Here is a 20,421-nt window from a genome sequence, read left to right as displayed (position 1 = left end):
TCCACAGCCTCTAAGGACACTCCTTTTTAGGGTTGGCCAAGTTTAAAGTAGGTTTAACAGGGCAGGCCAGGTGTGAATAAAATCTAATCGTCTTTTTTTTTTTTTTTGGTGAGGCAGTTGGGGTTAAGTGACTTGCCCAGGGTCGCACAGCTAGTAAGTGTCAAATGTCTGAGGCTGGATTTGAACTCAAGTACTCCTGAATCCAGGGTTGGTGCTTTATCCACTGCGACACCTAGCTGCCCCAAATCTAATCATCTTTAAGTGGGTACTTAGTAGTTTCTCATTCACACACAATTCAAACACTACTAAGTCAATCAGGTTGGACCCCTGGGAGTCTGCCAAATTCCTTTATTTTACCACATTACCCCCTTTGTTTCTTTGAGGAACACGGAGTGTTTCCTTGATGAAACAGTAAAAAATAACAGAATATAATACCCTATGCTAACAAACAATATGTTAATAACAATATAGGAAAGGGAGAAAGGGAAAATTTTGTCCAGTAGGACTTCATAATATAGCAGAAAGAGTACTTGATTTAGAAATAGAGGTTAGATTAAAATTCTGACTCTGCTATATTACAATATATGACCTTGGTACAAATGAAATAACTTGACTTCTCTGGGCCTTAGTTTTTTTTTTTATCTAGGCTCTCTTTCTAGTTCTAAATCCATTGTTTTATAATAACCACCTAGGCCTGAATAAGAGAAATGTGTTCAATTGGCCACAAGGAAGATTAATGTTAAAGAATTTTTACTTTTTAAGGTTATAGAGTCAACTTCCCCAGAGATTTTTAATAGAGAAGATAAATAATGATAATGAATAAGAAGACTAAATATGTTATATAAAGACCAGCTAATGTAGGAAGTGAATACTCAACCCTTTAATTTTAATTGAACTTTTAAAAAATACATTTATATTGTAAGGTTCTGTTTATAGTCAGATGAAAGGATGAACACTTCTTTTTTACAGCTTGAGAAGTACTTTAAAAGCTCTGGATAGTTACCAAATAATGACAATAGAGCAATAACAGATTGCAAAATATAAAGTTTGAATGAACTCTTCAAACTTCTGAAGCAAATTTAGTGAAACTAAGTTTTACTAAAAACAAAGAATCCTCAATCACAAAGTTGTTTCAAAACAATAACAAAAAAATCACATAAACAGACAGTGATCATATTCTCACATATTTTAATTTTTTCAGCTGTGAATTGTTCATAGTTAATCATATAAAAATACACTGAAAATTTAAGGCTCCAAAGCCCTTATTCCAAAAAAATGATCCAGCTGCTTATATCATATCTCTTCCAAGCATTTTCCTCAAAGAATTTAAATAGTTAAAAAACAAAACAAAAAAATCCCCCACAAATCTCCACACACAAAAACTCCCAAGAGCTTCCACATTCTCTTAAAGAATTAGACCTCTGATATCCAAAAGAACATCAGTATCTGTATTTGGTGGAATAGTCCTTTGGAGAAACCACGAGACCTCTACCTTTACGAGCACCTCTATATACTGTTTCTATGATGTCAATCATCTCTTGCTTGTCTTCCATTGCCCAGTTAATCTTGTTGTTGTTGCCTGTACCCAAATCAATCATGATGTGCTTGTTCCTTCAAAGAGAAAGAAAAAAGTCAACTCACATATGACTTTAAAGGAAAAAAGAATGGCAAATACTCCATACACCCCACCAAAGCCATTACAAGCAGGGATTCACCCCTATTGAAAGCTGCAGTATCAACATCACCTTAAATATACAGCATTCTCTGTCATTTCTGGTTTTGTATGTGAAATATAACATGTTTCAATTCAACATGGCCCTTACTAAATACTTACAGACATTTATTTATATATCAAGCACTGAACTAGATCTTGGAAATATAAAAGAAAAAATGTTGTTGTCAAGAAGCTTTCATCCTACTGGTTTGTGAACTGTTTATAGAAATAGGGCATAAGTTTGTCTTTCCAAAGTTCATTTATACATCAATTAAACAACTATTCATTTAAGTATCTATTATATGTTATTTATTGGAAACATAAATATAAAACAAATATACTTTTTTTCCCATAAATATATTTTGAAAGACCATGGGGAAAAAATTTTAAATTTTAAAAAAGAAAGATCATGGAGAAGACAACTGATAAATACAAATGTCCTACTTTCAAAAGGAGAGTGAGAATGGAGTCTAAATATTATAGATCAGTGAGACTGGCTTGATTTCCTGGTAAAGTTCTAGAATTATCAAAGATATGTTTGGCAAACATGTCATTATCAAAAAGAGCCAGCATATCTTCACCAAGAACAGGTTATGCCCAACTAACCTCATTTCCTTGACTGAGAGGAATCTATTATACCAGTAGATAAGGGGGCTGCCTTATTTGACATTGACAATCTCATGTTTTGTTTTGGTTTTTTGGTGAAAAGATTAAGGGATGTGGGGTAGGCAAAAGTACAATTAGGTGGATTTGGAACTATTTGAATAGCTGGACCAAAGATAGGTCATGAATGGATTAATGTTAACTTAGACATCTCCTAGAATGACTCAGGATGCTATATTTGGCCCTATTATGGTTTATCATTTTTATCAGTGACTTAGATGAAGGTAAACCAGATAGCATAGCATGTTTATCAGATTCACTGATGATACAAAGCTGGGAGGAATAGATAACACACTGGATGACAGTCAAGATCCAAAAGAACTTGATAAGCGATATGTAATAAGATAAAATTTACTAGAGATAAATATAAATGAAGTCTTATACTTGGGTTAAAAAAATCAATTTCATAAGGAAAAGTTAGGGGAAGCATGGGATAAATAGCAGTTCACTTAAAAAAGATCTATCTGGGGGGCGGCTAGGTGGCACAGTGGATAAAGCACCGGCCCTGGATTCAGGAGTACCTGATTTCAAATCCGGCCTCAGACACTTGACACTTACTAGCTGTGTGACCCTGGGCAAGTCACTTAACCCCCATTGCCCTGCAAAAAAAAAAAACCCAAACAAACAAACAAAAAAGATCTATCTGTGGGTCAACAAGTGCAATATGAATTAACTATGTGATTAGGCAGCCAAAAAAGCTAATGAAGTTTAAGGCTGTGTAATGATTGGAATGACGCCACCTGAATTTTAGCCCTTAACAGCTGGATTGAGAGAGGTAAAGTGTCCAAGACTAGGGAGGTGATACCCACTATAAGCCATCTTTGTCAGACCACATTTGGAATACTGTGTTTCATTCCAGGCACAATTTGGGAAAGACAATGAAATGCTAAAGAATATTCAGGAGGACAAACAAGATGGTAAAGGGCCACAAGACAATGTCCAGCTGAAGAACAGGTAATGTGTAATCTGGGGAAGACTCAGGAGAAACTTTGTAGCTTTATTCGAGTATTTGAAGAGCTGTTAAATGGAAATGGGATTAGATGTTCCCTGTTTGGCCTGACAAAGCTGAACTAGGAACTGAAAGCAATAGGTAAAATTACAGAAATGCAAATTTATACTAGTTCCTAAATTTTGTCAATTCTACCTCCACATGTCATGCATCTGTTCCTTTCTCTACTCAAATAAGCCACCACCCAATTCTGGCCCTCATCACTTTTAACTTGGTTATTTTCAGTATCCTCCCAACTGGTCTTGCTGCCTTCAGTTTCTCCCCTCTCCAATGAATATTCCATACAGCTGCTAATGTGATTTTCTGAAAGGGGAAGTCTGATCTCCCCCATACTCAACAAATTTCAATGGTTCCCTAGAGCACTGGGGCCAAGCACAAACTCAGAGGAGTTTGTGTGCCAAACAGAGGTTTGGCATTTATAACCTTTCATAACCTTACTACAATCTCTTTTCAACCGTCATACATAATATCCCCTTCCTTAGGGTTTAGCCAAATTGGTGTTCTTGCTGTTCTTCACACATGGCACTAGTTTCTATGCCAGTATACAGGCTTTCCTCATGCCCAGAACTCACTTCCTGCTCATTTCCACCTCCTAGAATTCTTAGTTTCCTTTAAAACTCTTAGCTTAAGAGCCACTGTCTACATAAAATCTTTCTTCATACTGTCTCCCTACTCCTCAAAATATTACCTTGAATTTATATTATATATTGCATCAAATACATACATACAACATATATACATATACACATTATCTTTTTCCTGTTAGAATGTAACTTCCAGAAGGATAACTGTTTCATTTAGTCTCTATACCACACAGTAGATACTTGAACACAGTAGAAACTTAAAACTCATCAATTGCCTAAAGTAAAAATGTGGTGAGTGGCAGAGATTTTGAACCTTTTGACTTGAAACAGTGTTCTTCCCACCAAACCAGAATGTTCAGAACATCAGTGTTGTCAATGAATCCTACTTCTTCCTCAAATGTAATCAGTAGTTAAAACTTCCCAATCATACCTTTCTCATCTCTCTCCATCTATCCCTTCTCTATCTCATTACTATCATGCAAGTTGTTTTCTTATCTGAAAAATGCTAATAACCACCTGAGAGGTCTTCCTGCCTCATCTTTGCCTCCTCATAATTGAGCTGTCAGCTACTGCAAGTCAATACTGCTCTCATACAGGTCTAATTACATCATTCCCCTGTTCAAAAGTTTTCAATGTCTCCCCATTTACTAGATAAAATCCAAACTACTTATCTTTGGCATTTAAGAACCTCCACAAGTTTCTAAACTGCCTTTCTAATTTTACCTCAACGTACTCCCCTTTATGTTCCTTATGCTTTCACCAACCAGTCTATGTGGTATTTACTTACTCAGCCTCCCTTCTTAACAGGTTATGTTGTAGCATATTAGTAACACAAGTCTTATTAGGTATACTATGAAACCACTCCTCACACCCTGAGAGGCTGACATTCCCCACCTCCCACTCCCAGCTGCACTTTGCTGCCTAGTTTGGCTCTGGGAAGGTAACAATATCAGCTCTCTCCATGGAGGAAAAAAGCCATATTCTCCATGGTGAGTCCTAGAGAAATAAAGAAGAGGATGAGAGGGTGCTGGATGGAAAGGAAAAGGAAGAATGTCCCACTATTCCTAGTGGCAAAGAATACTATAATATGAACACAAAGAACTCATCCTTTAATGTCCTCCCAAATGCCCCCCTCACCTTTGTCTTCTGTAATCATCCCTTCTATAGTTAACAGACATTAGAAAATTGTGATGCTTTCTCTTTTCTGAATTAAACTAGTCAGGAGAATTTGGGAATAGAAGCAAAAAACATATTAATATAATGTGTATATTATTAAATTTTATTTATGTCAGGATATTAAATCAGGTTAATATTACAGACATTATTTTAAAGCCTCTGCACACGATACATCTCACCATACCCCCCAAAATGAACACACAAAATGTGAAACTCTCTTGAATACATTAATTACACTTAACCTGGTTTTCTCAGCAGTCACATTTTGTAGAAAGATTATAATGGAAGATATTAAATTGGCATGACTTCATTTCACCATTTTGTATTCTAAGCTAATTCCACTTGGAATGTAAATCAACTGTTCCAAAGTACCATACGCAAAGGTGTTTTGAATATGCTAAACATCACTAGTTTTCTAGACTAAATAAATTTGTGTAATTAAAAAAAAAAATAACATACCTAAAGAAAAACATGACAGTACAGGGATCATACAACTCATACATTTTATTGAAGTCCGGTACTTCTGTAATATCCACAAGATATATAACTGCAAAATTTTTTACCTAAAAGAAAAATGAAAACAGAGAATCAATCGAAAATATCTTTTTTATTTTCATCTCAAATAGGTACATATTTTTTTTTAAGTGAGGCAATTGGGGTTAAGTGACTTGCCCAGGGTCACACAGCTAGTAAGTGTTAAGTTCCTGAGGCTGGATTTGAACTCAGGTACTCCTGACTCCAGGGCTGGTGCTCTATCCACTGCGCCACCTACCTGCCCCTCAAATAGGTACATTTTAAAAGAATTTGGTTACAATATGATTTGATATTTTGAATAACAGCATTTATTCATACCTCTGCCCAGAACCATTTTCCCCATGATATCTTGTATGGAACAAAAAATACTGAAAACAATGTCAAATTTTGACACCTAAATGGTTAACATATGTTTCATACTTCCATTTTGTAAGATACCTCAGAATATCCTGTTAAATTTCAAACAACATTTAAATCTGTTATGAAGGTTATGAAGAAAACTGTAACAGGCATTTTATTCATCCTGAACTAATATAAACACTATAAATGGAGGCATTTTAATAAATGATTCTGATATACAGAATTAACTATATACTAAGCAGCTATAAAGAAAACACTTCTAAACATAGTCGGCTAGTTATCTTGACAAGATACCTCTGTTCTCAGCCCCAACCTCAGGATGGAGTCCTGGAAGGCTCAGGCTTGAACTTGACCATAGTCTTGGGCTTCTGGTCCTTTGGCTTGCACCTTACCTTTCCAATTATTCTGGGATGTACATCTGAAACCAATCCTGATGTTAAGTAGCACCCAAATACAAAAGTATTATGCAAAAATATCTGCAGGGAAAAGCTGGTTTTCAAAATTATATTCCTAGATCAGGTTATTAAAAGACTAATAAGAATAGGACTGTAAACTTCTAATGGGCCAGGATAACTATAACTATATATAATTATACATATGTATATGCAAATGCACATATAATTATATTTATATGTGTATATATATGTACATATGTAAAATTATATATAACTATATACTTTTTTTCTCCCTACTCTGCTCAATAGTTATCACAGTGCTGTACACAGAGATGGCACACACAGTATGCCTTAGAAGATAAAACACTGTTCCTAGCAAGGGCACAGAGTCACTTCAAAATTTAGAGGCAACATGGTACAGTGGAAAGAGTGATGTGGAGCGATTTGAATTTGGAATCAGAGGATATAAGTTTGAATTATAGCTCTGCTATTTGATACTAGTATGACCATGGGCAAGTCACTAAAACTCTAAGGGCCTAAGTCCCTCGCCTGTAACATGACAGGTTTGGGCTAGATGGCCTCTGGAATACCTTCCAGATCTAAATCCATAATCTTATGATCTTTATTCTTCTATTTTTTAAAAGAAACTTTTTTGAAATTTTTTTCATCACCAAAATTTCTTCCTATAACTTTTCCCCCTTCCCTCTCTCTGAGAGCCATTCCACATAATATCCCTCTATTTTCGTATGCACAAGAGGCCACTCTATTTTCTCATATGTATGTTAGGTCTAAAGAAAATAAGTATTTGAAAAATAAACACATAGGGGCAGCTAGATGGCGCAGTGGATAGAGCACCGGCCCTGGAGTCAGGAGTACCTGAGTTCAAATCCGGCCTCAGACACTTAACACTTACTAGCTGTGTGACCCTGGGCAAGTCACTTAACCCGAACTGCCTCACTAAAAAAATAAAAATAAAATAAAATAAAATAAACACATGGACTTGTGTGCCAAGAAATATAAAGACAGATGAAATGACTTCATCTTAAATGTAATTGTGGCCAAAAAGAAATAGAAAACAGTAAGATGAGCCATAAAAATTTTTAAAACACTCCTAAGTTTGTGTGTGTGTATGTATATATATATACACACACACACATATATGTATGTATATTCTACTAAGTTCTACACATCCAAAAATCAGATAAAATTACACATTACTTTAGTCATATTATAGAAAATTCAATATGAATTAACAGATATTACATGTTAGTGAAGAAGATACTCATAAACATTTACAATTACCGAAATTCCTAACTGTAACCTCATTATTATTAAGATACTCATAAACATTTACAATTACCGAAATTCCTAACTGTAACCTCATTATTATTAAGTTCAGCAGTGAGTTTCACTATATCTTTTCTGTTGTTCAACAGTGTCTGACTCTTCATGATCCCATTTAGGGTTTTCTTGGCAAAGACGCTGGAGTGGTTTGCCATTCCCTTCTCCAGCTCATTTTACAAAAGAGGAAACTGAGGCAAACAGGCTTAAGTAACTTTCCCAGCGTGATAGAGCTACTAAGTATCTGAGGCCAGATTAGAATTCAGGAAGAAGAGTCTTCCTGACTTCAGGCTCTGTAATCTATCCATGGTGCCATCTAGCTGCCACTCATTATATCTACTATCCTTCAAAAATTTAACTGGGTTCAAGGTATTATAGAGTGAATTTCACTTCTTTCAATAATAATAATAATAATAACCTCTTTTCTCCACTTTATATGTAACCCTACATAGTACTTCCACTGAAAACCAGAGTGAATTCTGCATACCGCAGTAATACTTCTGACCATGCCCAAAGGTCAATACTACTATGTACAAATACTGTCTTTTACTACTTCAAACATAAAAGCAATAGCAAATAGCTAGAAGTCAAAATATCAATAAGGGAAATATGATAAAAGGTTTGATACACAAGTTCAAGATCGATTTCTATCCCCTAAAGGGGAATATGAGAATGATCAATATGAGTGAATGAATGAACTTTATACCTAAAGTCCTAGAATTCCCTGATAGAAAAGCAAAGAAGATTATAAGGAATATTTTCTTTCTTTCTTTCTTTTTTTGGTGGGGCAATGAGGGTTACATGACTTGCCCAGGGTCACACAGCTAGTGTCAAGTATCTTGAGGTCAGATTTGAACTCAGGTCCTCCTGAATCCAGGACCGGTGCTCTATCCACTGCACCACCTAGCTGCCCCTATATGGAATGTTTTCTTAATAAAACTAACTGAATCTAAATAATCATTTAATTTTCAAAATTTGAGTTTTACAGGAAAAATAGGCAATTTCTTAACACTATAATTTTCAAACATAAAGGTGAAAAAGTGTTAGGTGTTTTAAAAATCTCTATACTTTTACCAGTCTTTAATAATGACAAAGCAAATAATAATTTAAATTTCTAAGTGTTTTTGTGGAATGTTGTAATTATAATTACCAAGCTTAGTCCTAAAAGAAGAGTTGAAAAGATTCCCCTTGACCCCTTTGAAAATGTGGGTTGTTTAAGGGTGAAGAATATGGTACATCCATTGTGTCAGACACAATGGATGTGTTGGTTAGTTTTGCTGAACACTTTTAAAAAATTTAAATCTTTGTTATAAGGAATGACTTACTTGGGAGGGGAGGATGTATATATATATATATATATATATATATATATATATATATATATAAAAAATGAAGACATAAAAGCAAGTGCTATCAATAAAGATTTTTTAAAAAGCGTGTTCTTGTCTGGATTAATTTTAATGTTGAATCTTGTTTGGATTAACTTTAATATTAAATATATTCTTTAGAATTTGAGATATAGTAAATGTTTTCATTTTAAAAGATTACATACTATTTAATCTTTAATATGAACTATATGCTGGAATCTTAAGTTGAATCTAGAGATCATCTTGTCTAACCTTGAACTCAATGCACAAATCTCTCCTGTGACACTTTTGCAGACTGTTCGAGATTTAGCACGAACATTTCCAGAACAGTTTATTACCTCACAAAACAAGCCATGTTATTTGTATTAGATGGTTGTTTGTTGAAAGTACTTTCTTAATAAGTCAAAATCTGTCTCTCCATAAAGAGTCAGTCCTCCAAAAATTTCCAGAATACATCTAATTCCTTTTCCATAAAATACATCTTCATATATTTGGAGATAGCTATGAAATCTCCTAAGTTTTCTAACTCTCTAGGAAAAATAGCTCTAATGCCTTCAACCAAACCTCCTGTGACAGGTTATCAAGACCCTTCACTATCCTATATCCTTACTGTAGATATGCTTAAGTTTATCAATGTCCCTCTTAAAACAGGGCCCCTTGGAATGGACCCCAGGTATAGCCTGATCCAACATGCAGTAACAGGCAAAAAGAAAAAGGAAAAGAGGAGAGGCACGACGATGCATGTCCATAGTCTCTGCTACTAGGGGTGGCTGTGACAAATGAATCACCTGAATTTGGGGGTTGAGCTACTTCAATCAGACTAAAGCTAAATGGGTGACCACATTAAGTTCAGCAACAATATAACAAAGCCTTGGGAGCAGAAGGTCACCAGGCTAAGGAGGAATGAAGCAGTCCAGGTCAGAAAAATGCAACAGGTTAAAATTTCTGTGCAGACTGGTACTGGGATCCAGCCCATGAGGGGCTTCTAGACTTCCAGTCTGGGGAAGATAGACTCAGTGTCAAAACAAACAAAAACCCAGGATTATTAAGAGTGAATAACACCTGATTATCAACTTATATTGAGCTTATAATCAATTAAAACCTCTTAAGTTTTTATGGACTATAGTTAAGTTGGGTTTTTCTTGTCCTATATTTATACAGTTGGGTTTTTTAAAAGTTATTGAAAGATTTTTATATTTATCCCTATTAAAGTTCATTTATTAGCTTGGTACATCATTATAGCCTATTGAAATCTTTTGAGTGTCAAAACTCATTTAACACATTGATTGATCCATGAACAAAATACTCCATCTCTCAGCTCCAGGCATTCTCTCTGGCTGTCCCCCACATCTGGGATGCTCTCCCTTCTAAACTCTTGATTACTGACCTCCCTGGCGTCCTTTAAGTCCCAACTAAAAGCCCACCTACTATAAGAAGGCTTCCCAACCTTTTCCATTCCAGTGGCTTCCCTGTGTTAATTACTTCCTATATATCCTATATATGGCTTGCTTGCTTGCATGCTATCTCTCCCAACTGACTGTAAGCTCGTTGAGGGGAGGGATTGTCTTTTGCCTCTTTTTGTATCCTCAGTGTTTAGCACAGTGCCTGGAACGTAGTAGGCACTTAATGTCTATTGATTGATTGACTATCGACAAATCAATTTACTGAACTTCTCCACAATGAGTATCTTTCTGCATGAAAGATGAGTGATTCTCTGCCTTCAAACTATTTACGAACAAGATGTTCTCCTGTGATGTGTCCTTGAAGATTTTTCTTTGCTGGCTGATGATGATCCATTAAGAAACACTAGATACATATGTAGATACAGGTATTCAACCAACAACAAAAAAAATTCATCTAACATCTTCCATATGATAGATTTTTAGGCAGTAATTTTTATACTTTTAGAGAATTAAATTTATAACTGCTATAAGAAAATCAAATGATGATTTTATCTACCATTGGACAATCAGTATCTTATTGAGACCTACTCTACCACAACAATTCATTTAGTCTCATACAACTTTGTTGCTTTTAGCACCAAGGCCTTACTTCTGTGTATAGCCACTTTCTGTGATTAAGGCTAATGAGAATCTGAAATCTTCCAAAGAGACGGTTTTTAATAAGAAACTAGAATCTTTAAACAAACTCAGTGAGAACTGAAAGAGCATCCTTTTTAAAAATTTCCCTGGAAAGAGTAATTTTCTTTAATTTTCCTAAACTAAGGAGAGCTTTTTGTGGCCCCAAAACTGGATCTCCAAAAAAAGTTCCAAGAAAATTTTATTAGTGTGCTTCTTACAAATACTAAATAATCTGAAGTTTAAAAACCTTCATTTGTATCTTCAAGTTTTAATGTTTCTTAAATTTATTTTTGTGTATATAGTTCCACCCTTCAGTTACCAAAGAGTTTCAAAAGAAAAAAGTGTAAAAAAGATTTTTATGCATATTGGATATAAAGAAGTAAGGAATATGAAGTGAAAGCATGGTATGATATAAAGAACACTGGACTTGAAGTCAGGAGACCTGATTCTAGCGTCATCTCAGTTATTGACTAGACGTGTAACTTGGACAAGTCACCTCTTCTCTACAAAATTTTCTTAACTAACAAAATGAAGGTGTCAGATTCTGAGTTCTGTTTGCAAAATTCTGTTATTCTAGCACATCTCAAACCAGCAGTAATTGAAATTCACTAGTACTACTTGTGATGTACAACTTCAAATATTATTGTGAGCCTCAACCCTTCAAAAGGCAAAAATGGCTTGTGTATGATATGAAAGAAATATACTTTAGTCTAAGTTCTTGAGGTTATTTGTTAAAATGGCAACTTTATTTTTTAATGTCTTAAAATATTATTGTACCATGCCTGTGAAGAGTAAACTCTGGATTAAGTACATACTTCAAAATTAAATAAAAGTTAAATCAGCTTGAGGTGTTGACTGGCAAAAGCAGTATGTCAACAAACTTATCTTTGAGGAGAAATACTTTATAACCAAGTCCCACCTGAACATTTGGAACTTTTACTCACGTTAAAACTGTCGTGATATCCAAACATGGCTCGCTAGCAAGATGAGGAAGGAGATCTCCCATTATCTGCCATTTCTGCAGAGGGAGATTTTGAAATAGAAAGTTATGCTTTTCTTATTTCCCACAGAAACCTTAAGTGTCAAAAATTCTTGGAATGCTCCCCCAAAACAAATTCCAGAATTAGACATTTCTACTACGTCCTTAAACTGGGGGGTGTGCTGTGCTGTAGTGTGGAATATAAAGTATTGAAAAAATAATCTTTGCACCTCAGGTTTTCATTCTGTACAGGTATTAAATGGATACGTTAATTTAAACCTAAATCCAAATTTCACTGTTATTGAAATATGATACAGAAATCTACAACACAAGAAGCTCAATTTATTTCTAAAAATGTTTTAATTACTAGTGGATTTACTGTTATGTACAATTTAACCTTTTTTATAGTAATTCACATTATAGAAATTATAATAGAATTTAAAAAGGAATAAATATGGTTAACAGGACACAAAATCTTGTATTATGTTCCCTAGCTAATTGCAATTTATTACAGCTTTGTTGGGATAGGAAGAGATGACTGACACTTATGTCATCCTCATTTTGATGAATGGCAGTAGGATTTAGAATTCTTGTGGTCAACTTTACAGATATGTGTACCTATATTTAACTTTGTGTGATACAGCTAAGAAACAGACAAAATGGGAATCAAGGGTCACATTCTTTATTACTGTTGGCCCTTGTTAGTGGTAGCTTCCATTTTGAAAAGGATATGCGGTTCTTCTCCCTTGCTTTCCCCAGAAATCTCCACAGATTTCTTAGTCTATTGAGGTGGGAAAAGGAGATTAGGACATGGCTAAAAGTCAAAAGAGTACACAGAAATCAAAATAAAGAACATTTCTTTCATTCTAATCTCTAGCCAATTGCTATTCCTAATATATAAATCTTACTCTGGACAATAAAGTGATAATGATGCTAGATAAGCTTCATATAAAATGTTTCTGTTGTTTAGCTGTCTGACTCTTCATGACCCCTTGCTAATACCATCCACGGGGTTTTCTTGGCAAATTCCTTCTCCAGTTCATTTTACAGATGAGGAAACTGAGGCAAACAAGGTGAAGTGACTTGCACAAGGTCACACAGCTAGTACGTGCCTGAGTCTGGATTTGAACTCAGAAGATGAGTCTTCTTAACTCCAGGCCCAGTGCTCTATCCACTGAACCATCTGGCTAGCTGCCCATTTCATTGTTGTTCACTTCTTTCAGTCATGTCCAATTCATGATCCCAAAGATACTAGTGGTTTGCCCTTTCCTTCTCCAGCTCGTTTTATAGATGAGGAACTGAGGCAAACAGGGCTTAGTGACTTGCCCAAGGTCACACACCTGCTAGTGTCTGAAGCCAAATTTGAACTCAGGAAGATGAGTTTTCCTAACTTCAGGCCTTATACTCTATCCACTGCGCCACCTAGCTGTAGCTGTGCTGCATATACAGATATATACATACATATACACACACATACCCATGTGTGCATATATACATATATCGATACATATATTTTTATGTTGATGTCTCTTATTAATACTACAAAAGACCTAAATGAAGAAAATGTTTACAAAAGAGCCATGATATTTAGTAATTTAAAAAATGTTTTTGTGGCTTTCATTAACTTTTAATTACATTTAAAATTGGTTTAGAAAATTTCAACTCAATTATTTACCATCATCATTAGAACAACATCTGAAAACAAAACACTACTGACCTCTTAACACTAAATGACTATTCCTACCTCAGCCTCCAGAAATTTGTACCAAAAATTTACCACCCCATAACATACTGATAGCCCACATTAACATTTTCAGATAAAAAAAGAAAACAAACACAATACTCTGGTTTAGAAAAATGTCTAAATAGCACAAATCTAAGGTTTTATTTACAAATGTCAATGGAATTTGCTTCAGAGGAAGATATCAATTAGCTCATGAATGGATACTAAAGAGCACCACAAGTGAGAGAGTATTAAAGACACCAATTTTAACATTATAGTATATCCTATGTAGGTGCATATAACATACATATCTCAGAAAGTTTTAAATTACAGGTACTAAAACCCAAATTTAAGCAAATCTAGAGTAGTACGTCTAAGATGGTGAAGAAGAACTGTTTCCTCTAAAATAAGGTATAATACTCCTGGAATATCCTCAGAAAATTTAGACCTGCCATTTTAGGCTGTTTTCTTCTATGTAGAGTTAACTAATTTTCATAATTTTAGCTGTAAAAATTCATAAAAATAAACGAATGTTGAAGGTAGCAAATAGCAGGAGGCAGTAAGATCCTGAAATCAAGAAAGAGTGAATCAATGACAGTCACTGATTATTCACTAGGCTGGAAGCTTATGCCACAGATGCATTTCTATTTAACCATGCTTATTATAATTCGGATCCATTTTAATCCTGCATGAAGTCACATAAAATTAAAAATGATGGGGTAAGTAAATCTTGAAAAATACCTTATGGATCTAGACCATTTATGTCTTGGAAACTAAAAAGCAAATCAATTCAAAATTTTTGGTTTCAATATGAGGTGTGGCTTTCAATCCTAGATCACATAACACTCCTCATTTCCTTAGTTCAAGGAAAAAAAGTACAAATGTTTAAAAACCTAATTGATGACTTCAATTACAAGTAGTGGCAGTGTATAAGAATGGAAAGAGCAATAGAGAATTAGGAGATCCAGCTTCAAGTCCTGCCTCCATCCCCATAAAGCTGTATGACCCTTTATAATCACTTTACCTCTCTGGGTCTCCATTTTTTCATCTGTAATATGAAGATAATACTTGTTCTGCCTATTTCATGGGCTGTTAGAAGGATCAAAGGAGAAAAAGGACATCAAAGGGCTTTGTAAACGTACAAACATGAGGGAATCATAGTATTAAAAAAGTTATTCAAATAATATTTACCTTTTCTGCAATACTATATAAAACTTCATCCATTTTCATACAAGTGGGATCCCAATCATGTCCAAACCTAATAACAACAACTCGGTCCTCTTCTGAAAGAATAGCTTGATCTACCTGCCAACCATTGTGCAAATGTGGAAGCATGTACGACATCTTGAACACTTAGCCTGAGTCCTGCAAAAGAGAATCCACTTAAAAATTGGAACACTAATGCACTATTGGTGGAGCTGTGAACTGATCTAACCATTCTGGAGAGCAATTTGGAATTATGCCCAAAGGGCTATAAAGCTGTGCATACCCTTTGACCCAGCAATACCACTACTGGGTCTTTTTCCCAACGAGATCATAAAAAAGGAAAAAGGACCCATATGTACAAAAATATTTATAGCTGCTCATTTTGTGTTGGCAAGGAAGTGGAAATTGAGGGACTGCCCATCAATTGGGGAATGGCTAAACAAGTTGTGGTATATGAATGTAATGGAATTCTATTGTGCTGTAAGAAACGATGAGCAGGAGGATTTCAGAGAAACCTGGAAGGACTTGCATGAACTGATGATGAGTGAGATGAGCAGAACCAGGAGAACATTGTACACAGTATCAACAACATTATGTGCTGATCAACTGTGATAGACTTGATTCTTCTCAGCAATATAACAGTACAAAATAGTTCCAAAGGACTCATGATGGAAAAGGCTCTCCAAATCCAGAAAAAAGAGCTGTGGAATATGGATGCAGATTGAACCATACTATTTCTTTTGGTTTTGGTGCTGTTTTTCTTTTTTGAGGTTTTTCCTTTTTGCTCTGATTCTTCTTTTATAACATGACTAATGCAGAAATATGTTTAATGTTATTGTACATATATAACCTATATCAGATTACTTGCTCTCTTGGGGAGGGGGAGGGAGGGAAAAATTTGAAACTAGAAATATTATAAAAACAAATGTTGAAAACTATCTCTACATGTAACTGGAAAATAATAAAATACTTTTATAATTTTAAAAAAAGTCTTGCTTTCCCCCCCCCTCCCCAGCTTTGTGGTGGTGGGGGAGTGTGGGGGTTAGGCATTTCTGGTTTCCAGAATGATGGCAGGCAAATTTTAGAAACTCACATGGTATCTGACAGATAGCAAGTATTTAATAAATGTTTGTTGATTGGCACACACAAAAAAGAGAGAATCCACTTATTAAAAAAAACCAATCCTCTTTCTTACTGTCCATCCCACTCCTAAGGTTAAGAAAGAATCCAGGCAGCAAAAGACAATCGACACTCCAACCTAATCTAGTGAAAATCAAAATACTCCCTAACCGCCCCCCCCCAAAGTCTTCACACCATCCCAACCAAACCAATAATTCTACTGCTACAAAACTATTCCTATAAATGTCCCATAAGACTCTTCCCCCTCAACCTACTTTTATGACCCTTACTAGATCATTTATGTACTCAAAGCAAATCATTTTTTAAATTGGGGTTTTAATATAAGATGCCAGCTTTTAATACTAGATTATACACTTTTCTCATTTCCTTAGTTCAAGGGAAAAAGTATAAATATTTAAGAACCTAATTAATGACCTCAATTATAAATAGTAGCAGGGTGCAAGAATGGAAAATGCAACAAAGAATTAAGTGATCCGGGTTCGAGTCTGGCCTCGATCCCTATATATCCGTGTGATTTTGCAAAAAGTAATTTTCCTTCTCGGTCGTCTTTTGCATCAAAAGACAGCACTAAAGGACTCCGCAGACATGTTACGAGCTCAGCTTTGGGTCGACCCGCTGGCGGTTCTTTTACTCGCTCACCCACGCGGAGGCGGGCACAATTAATAGTTTTTCTGAAACTGATCAGTCTAAAGGGGAGCAGCCCCCGGGCATCCCAGGCATTAAAGACAGAGGTCCCGGCCGCGTCTGTGCCCACCAGTCCTTAGGCTTCCCCTCGCCAGCCTCGGCCCCGAGCGAGGACCGATTTACGAGGCCACGCGAGACAGGAGGGGGCCGGCAGCGCACAACAAGCTCCCTTCCGGGCCCCCAAACCGAGGCCGCGAGCGCCCTGTCTCCTAAATTACAGACTGGAGGGCTGTGACCGAAGCCGGGCCTCGGGGAAAATGAAGAAGGGATAGGGGATCCAGGCCCTTACGAAGCTGATAGCGAACTAACCTGACGGCAAAGAACGAAAACCCAGCTCCGTGAACCGCCGATGGAACCGCTGGCCCGACGTCTTCCGCGCTCCTGACGTCAGCGTGTGTGCATGAGAACGCATTGCGGGCGCGTCCCCGTCCCAGTAGGGGGCGGGGGAGACGACGTGCTCCCTGCAGGCGGCGAGCGCGCTTGCGCGTATAGACAGAGATTAGGAGCCAATCGCTCTAAAAAGAAGAGAAATTAGGAAAGGCTTCCTTAGAAGGTGGGATTTTAGTTGGACCTGGAAGGAAGTCAGGGAGGCCAAAGGGTGGAGATGAAAAGGTAGAGCATTCCAGAGAACAGGGACAGCTGAAAAATTGAGTGCCTTGTTGGTAGAAGAGCGAGGAGGGCGGTGTCATTGGATCAAAGTGACTTGGGAGGGGGAAGGTGGTCAGTGTAAGAAGTCAGTGTAAGAAGACTGGAAGGTAGGGGGAAGGGTCTAAGTTTTGAAAGCCTTTGAATGCCAAACAGGAATTTTGTACTTGATCCTGAAGGTGAGAAGGAGCCACCCTAGTTTATCGGCTAGTCAGACAGTTCCACTGGCTAGAACCGTCTCTCCTATACCAAAAGCAGAGCAGTTAGGTATTGCTTGGTTTTGCTTAATGGTGATTTCAGCCTTCTAAAGGTAAAGAAACCAACACGGGGAAAGTCTGTCTTGGATCGGATTCTGGCTAACTGGGAGGGAGTGTTTTCTAGGTTAAAAATAATAAAATCCCTAGGGGAAAGTTGCCACTTTTTCCTATCCTTTGCGGTAGAGGAGAGGAAATCCATCATAGTCTGAATTGTCCTCTAGATATTTGAGAAAATATATTCAAAGCGATGTGGGAAAAATAGGGTGTGGGGGGTTTGGGTTACGGGTTTGGGGTCCTTAGGAATTCCTCTTTAAAGAATTACACCGGGGCAGCTAGGTGGCTCAGTGGATATAGCACTGGTCCTGGAGTCAGGAGAACCTGAGTTCAAATCTGGCCTCGGACACTTGACACTTACTAGCTGTGTGAACTTGGGCAAGTCACTTAACCCTCATTTCCCAACCAAAAAAAAAAAATGGTTAAGCCCCAGGGGCAGCTAGGTAGAGCACTGGATAGAGCACCCTGGATTCAGGAGGACCTGAGTTCAAATGTGACCTCAGACGCTTAACACTTACTAGCTGTGTGACCCTGGACAAGTCACTTAACCCCAATTGCCTTACCAAAAAAAAGAATTACACCCTGTTGCACACAAAACCAATAAAATAATACTTTATTTAGGGGCTGGGGAGGGGAAGGGAAACCAAGAGAGAAATCCTTGGACTTATCTTGGGGAGAAGGCATGGCACAGAGCGTGGCTCTGAGATCCAATCTCGGAGCAGGAGACAGGCAGGTACTTTTAACTTATGGTTTTGTTTGTTTGTTTTTTTAGCAGCAAAACTCACAGAAGAATGTGCTGAAATCATCTTCTAACCAAGAACGGCTTGGAAGGTCAGAAGGAGGGAGCTGCTGTGCTAATACAGGAGTCAAGCCCAAGGCCACAGTCACACAGACACAGATCCAGTCCCAGGAAGGCCTCATCAGAGAAGCAGACCCCCAGAGCCTCTGAATCAGCTGAAGCTCCAGTGTCATCTGGAACTAAGCTCACAGTATGGTGAGAGGGGTGAGCCCTTGGCAGGGGGGAGACTACAGGGGTCTATGCTGGTGCTGAGGCAGAACTTGGATTTTTCACCCCTGCTGAGAACCAGGAGGTAGGCTTGAGTAGCAATGGCCCAGGTGGGGGAGGGGCACAGGCTCATTGGAGCTAACAACCACAACACACAAAGCTGGTTGATTAGCAAGTTGGTCTGGGGTCATCTAGGACCAGGGAACAGGCCAGGTGAGTAAAGAACCTGATCTTCCTTAAATCATACCACCTGGGACTTGTGTAATTTAAAATTCTAAATGTGGATTCTAATCTGTTCCCCCAGTTTTGGGGGAAACTGACTAAAATCACTGATAAAATGAGTTTAGGTTTTTAAGGGTTTATTGAAAGATAGAAAGAGAAAGATTGAGAACAGAATTCCAACAGCCTGGCATTCCTATCTTTCCTCAATTTTCCTGTGAAGTCCTCTGGAGTCAGTCTCTCTCTCTCTCTCTCTCTCACTCTCTCTTCCCCCCCCCCCCCATGGTGAAGTCAGGGACCAAAAAGCCACAGAGCTCTCCACCCTCCTTCCTCCTTCCTGTCCCCTCCCAGAAAATGGGAGGCTCCTCAAGTCGATTGGCTGGTAACCTTGATAGACAGTACCCATGAGCAAACATCACTTCCTGACGCCAAGGAAAAGCCGTGTGGCCTTGCCCTCTGAGGCATTCTCTCATTGTGGAGCTTTCCTATAGTAGGTCTCCAGTAGGTGGTGTCATTCCAATCATTACAGACTTCTGAAGCTTGGGATAGTGCAGCCTGGAAACAGTGCCCCACTTTAAGGAGCTAAAAGTCAAGTAAAAGAAAGGCAAAGTGAGCAGACAGAGAAAGGTGAGGACCATAGAAAGTTTCTTCAGTAACAAGGAAGACCAAGGGGTACCCTCAGAGGAAGATGTCAACATCAGGGCCCCTATATCTAAAGCTTCCAAGAAAAATACAAATTGGTCTCAGGCCATAGAGGTGCTCAAAAAGGACTTTGAAGACAAAGTTAGAGAGGTAGAGGAAAAAATGGAAAGAGAAATGAGGGTAATGCAGGAAAGACATGAGAAAAAAGTCAACAACTGGAAAAGTCAAATTGGCCAAATGGAAAAGGAGGTACAAAATCTCTCTGAGGAAAATAATTGCCCAAGAATGAGGATTGAACAAATGGAAGCCAGTGACTTTATGAGAAACCAAGACACAATAAAGCAAATCCAAATGAATAAAACAATAGAGGGCAATGTGAAATATCTTCTGGGAAAAACTGCTGACCTGGAAAATAGGTCCAGGAGAGATAATTTGAAAATTATTGGTCTACCTGAAAACCATGATCAAGTAAGGAGCTTAGACATCATCTTCCAAGATATTCTCAGGGAAAATTGCCCTGAAATTCTAGAAAAAGAAGCTAAAATAGAAATTGAAAAAATCCACTGATCACCTCCAGAAAGAGATCCCAAAAGGAAAACTCCTAGGAATATTATAGCCAAATTCCAGAGCTCTCAGGTCAAG

At 37.3% G+C, this 20,421-nt stretch overlaps 1 protein-coding gene across 5 annotated transcripts; it reads right to left on the bottom strand.

The window, feature by feature from the left end:
- Nucleotides 1-865: 865 nt before the first annotated feature.
- On the bottom strand, nucleotides 866-17,372 carry TXNL4A (thioredoxin like 4A). Of its 5 annotated transcripts, XM_043978492.1 has the most exons (5): nucleotides 15,118-15,168; nucleotides 14,951-15,015; nucleotides 12,169-12,242; nucleotides 5,606-5,709; nucleotides 866-1,611 (listed from the first exon to the last, which is right to left on the bottom strand). In XM_043978492.1, the coding sequence occupies exons 3-5, from the start codon at nucleotides 12,193-12,195 to the stop codon at nucleotides 1,440-1,442; spliced, it is 303 nt and encodes a 100-aa protein (XP_043834427.1). In that variant the 5' UTR covers nucleotides 12,196-12,242; nucleotides 14,951-15,015; nucleotides 15,118-15,168; the 3' UTR covers nucleotides 866-1,439. The 5 variants fall into 5 exon arrangements, with proteins under 5 accessions (XP_043834427.1, XP_043834425.1, XP_043834426.1 ...); XM_043978490.1 differs by lacking the exons at nucleotides 12,169-12,242; nucleotides 14,951-15,015 and adding an exon at nucleotides 17,266-17,372 and having other exon boundaries at nucleotides 15,118-15,291; XM_043978491.1 differs by lacking the exon at nucleotides 14,951-15,015 and having other exon boundaries at nucleotides 15,118-15,254.
- Between the last annotated feature and the right edge of the window lie 3,049 nt (nucleotides 17,373-20,421).

Source organism: Dromiciops gliroides, chromosome 1, assembly GCF_019393635.1.
Source record: "Dromiciops gliroides isolate mDroGli1 chromosome 1, mDroGli1.pri, whole genome shotgun sequence".
Lineage (NCBI taxonomy): Eukaryota > Metazoa > Chordata > Mammalia > Microbiotheria > Microbiotheriidae > Dromiciops > Dromiciops gliroides.
Note: the sequence above shows the minus strand (reverse complement) of the source record. Positions and strands in the feature narration are given on the sequence as shown.

Coding starts and splice junctions, on each gene's coding strand:
- TXNL4A (XM_043978490.1), bottom strand. CDS start 15,270: ATGTCGTACATGCTTCCACATTTGCACAATGGTTGGCAGGTAGATCAA. Junction 5,710..15,117: donor TATATAGTATTGCAGAAAAG/GTAAATATTATT, acceptor TTTTTCTTTTAG/GTAAAAAATTTTGCAGTTAT. Junction 1,612..5,605: donor ACTGTCATGTTTTTCTTTAG/GTATGTTATTTT, acceptor TTCTCTTTGAAG/GAACAAGCACATCATGATTG.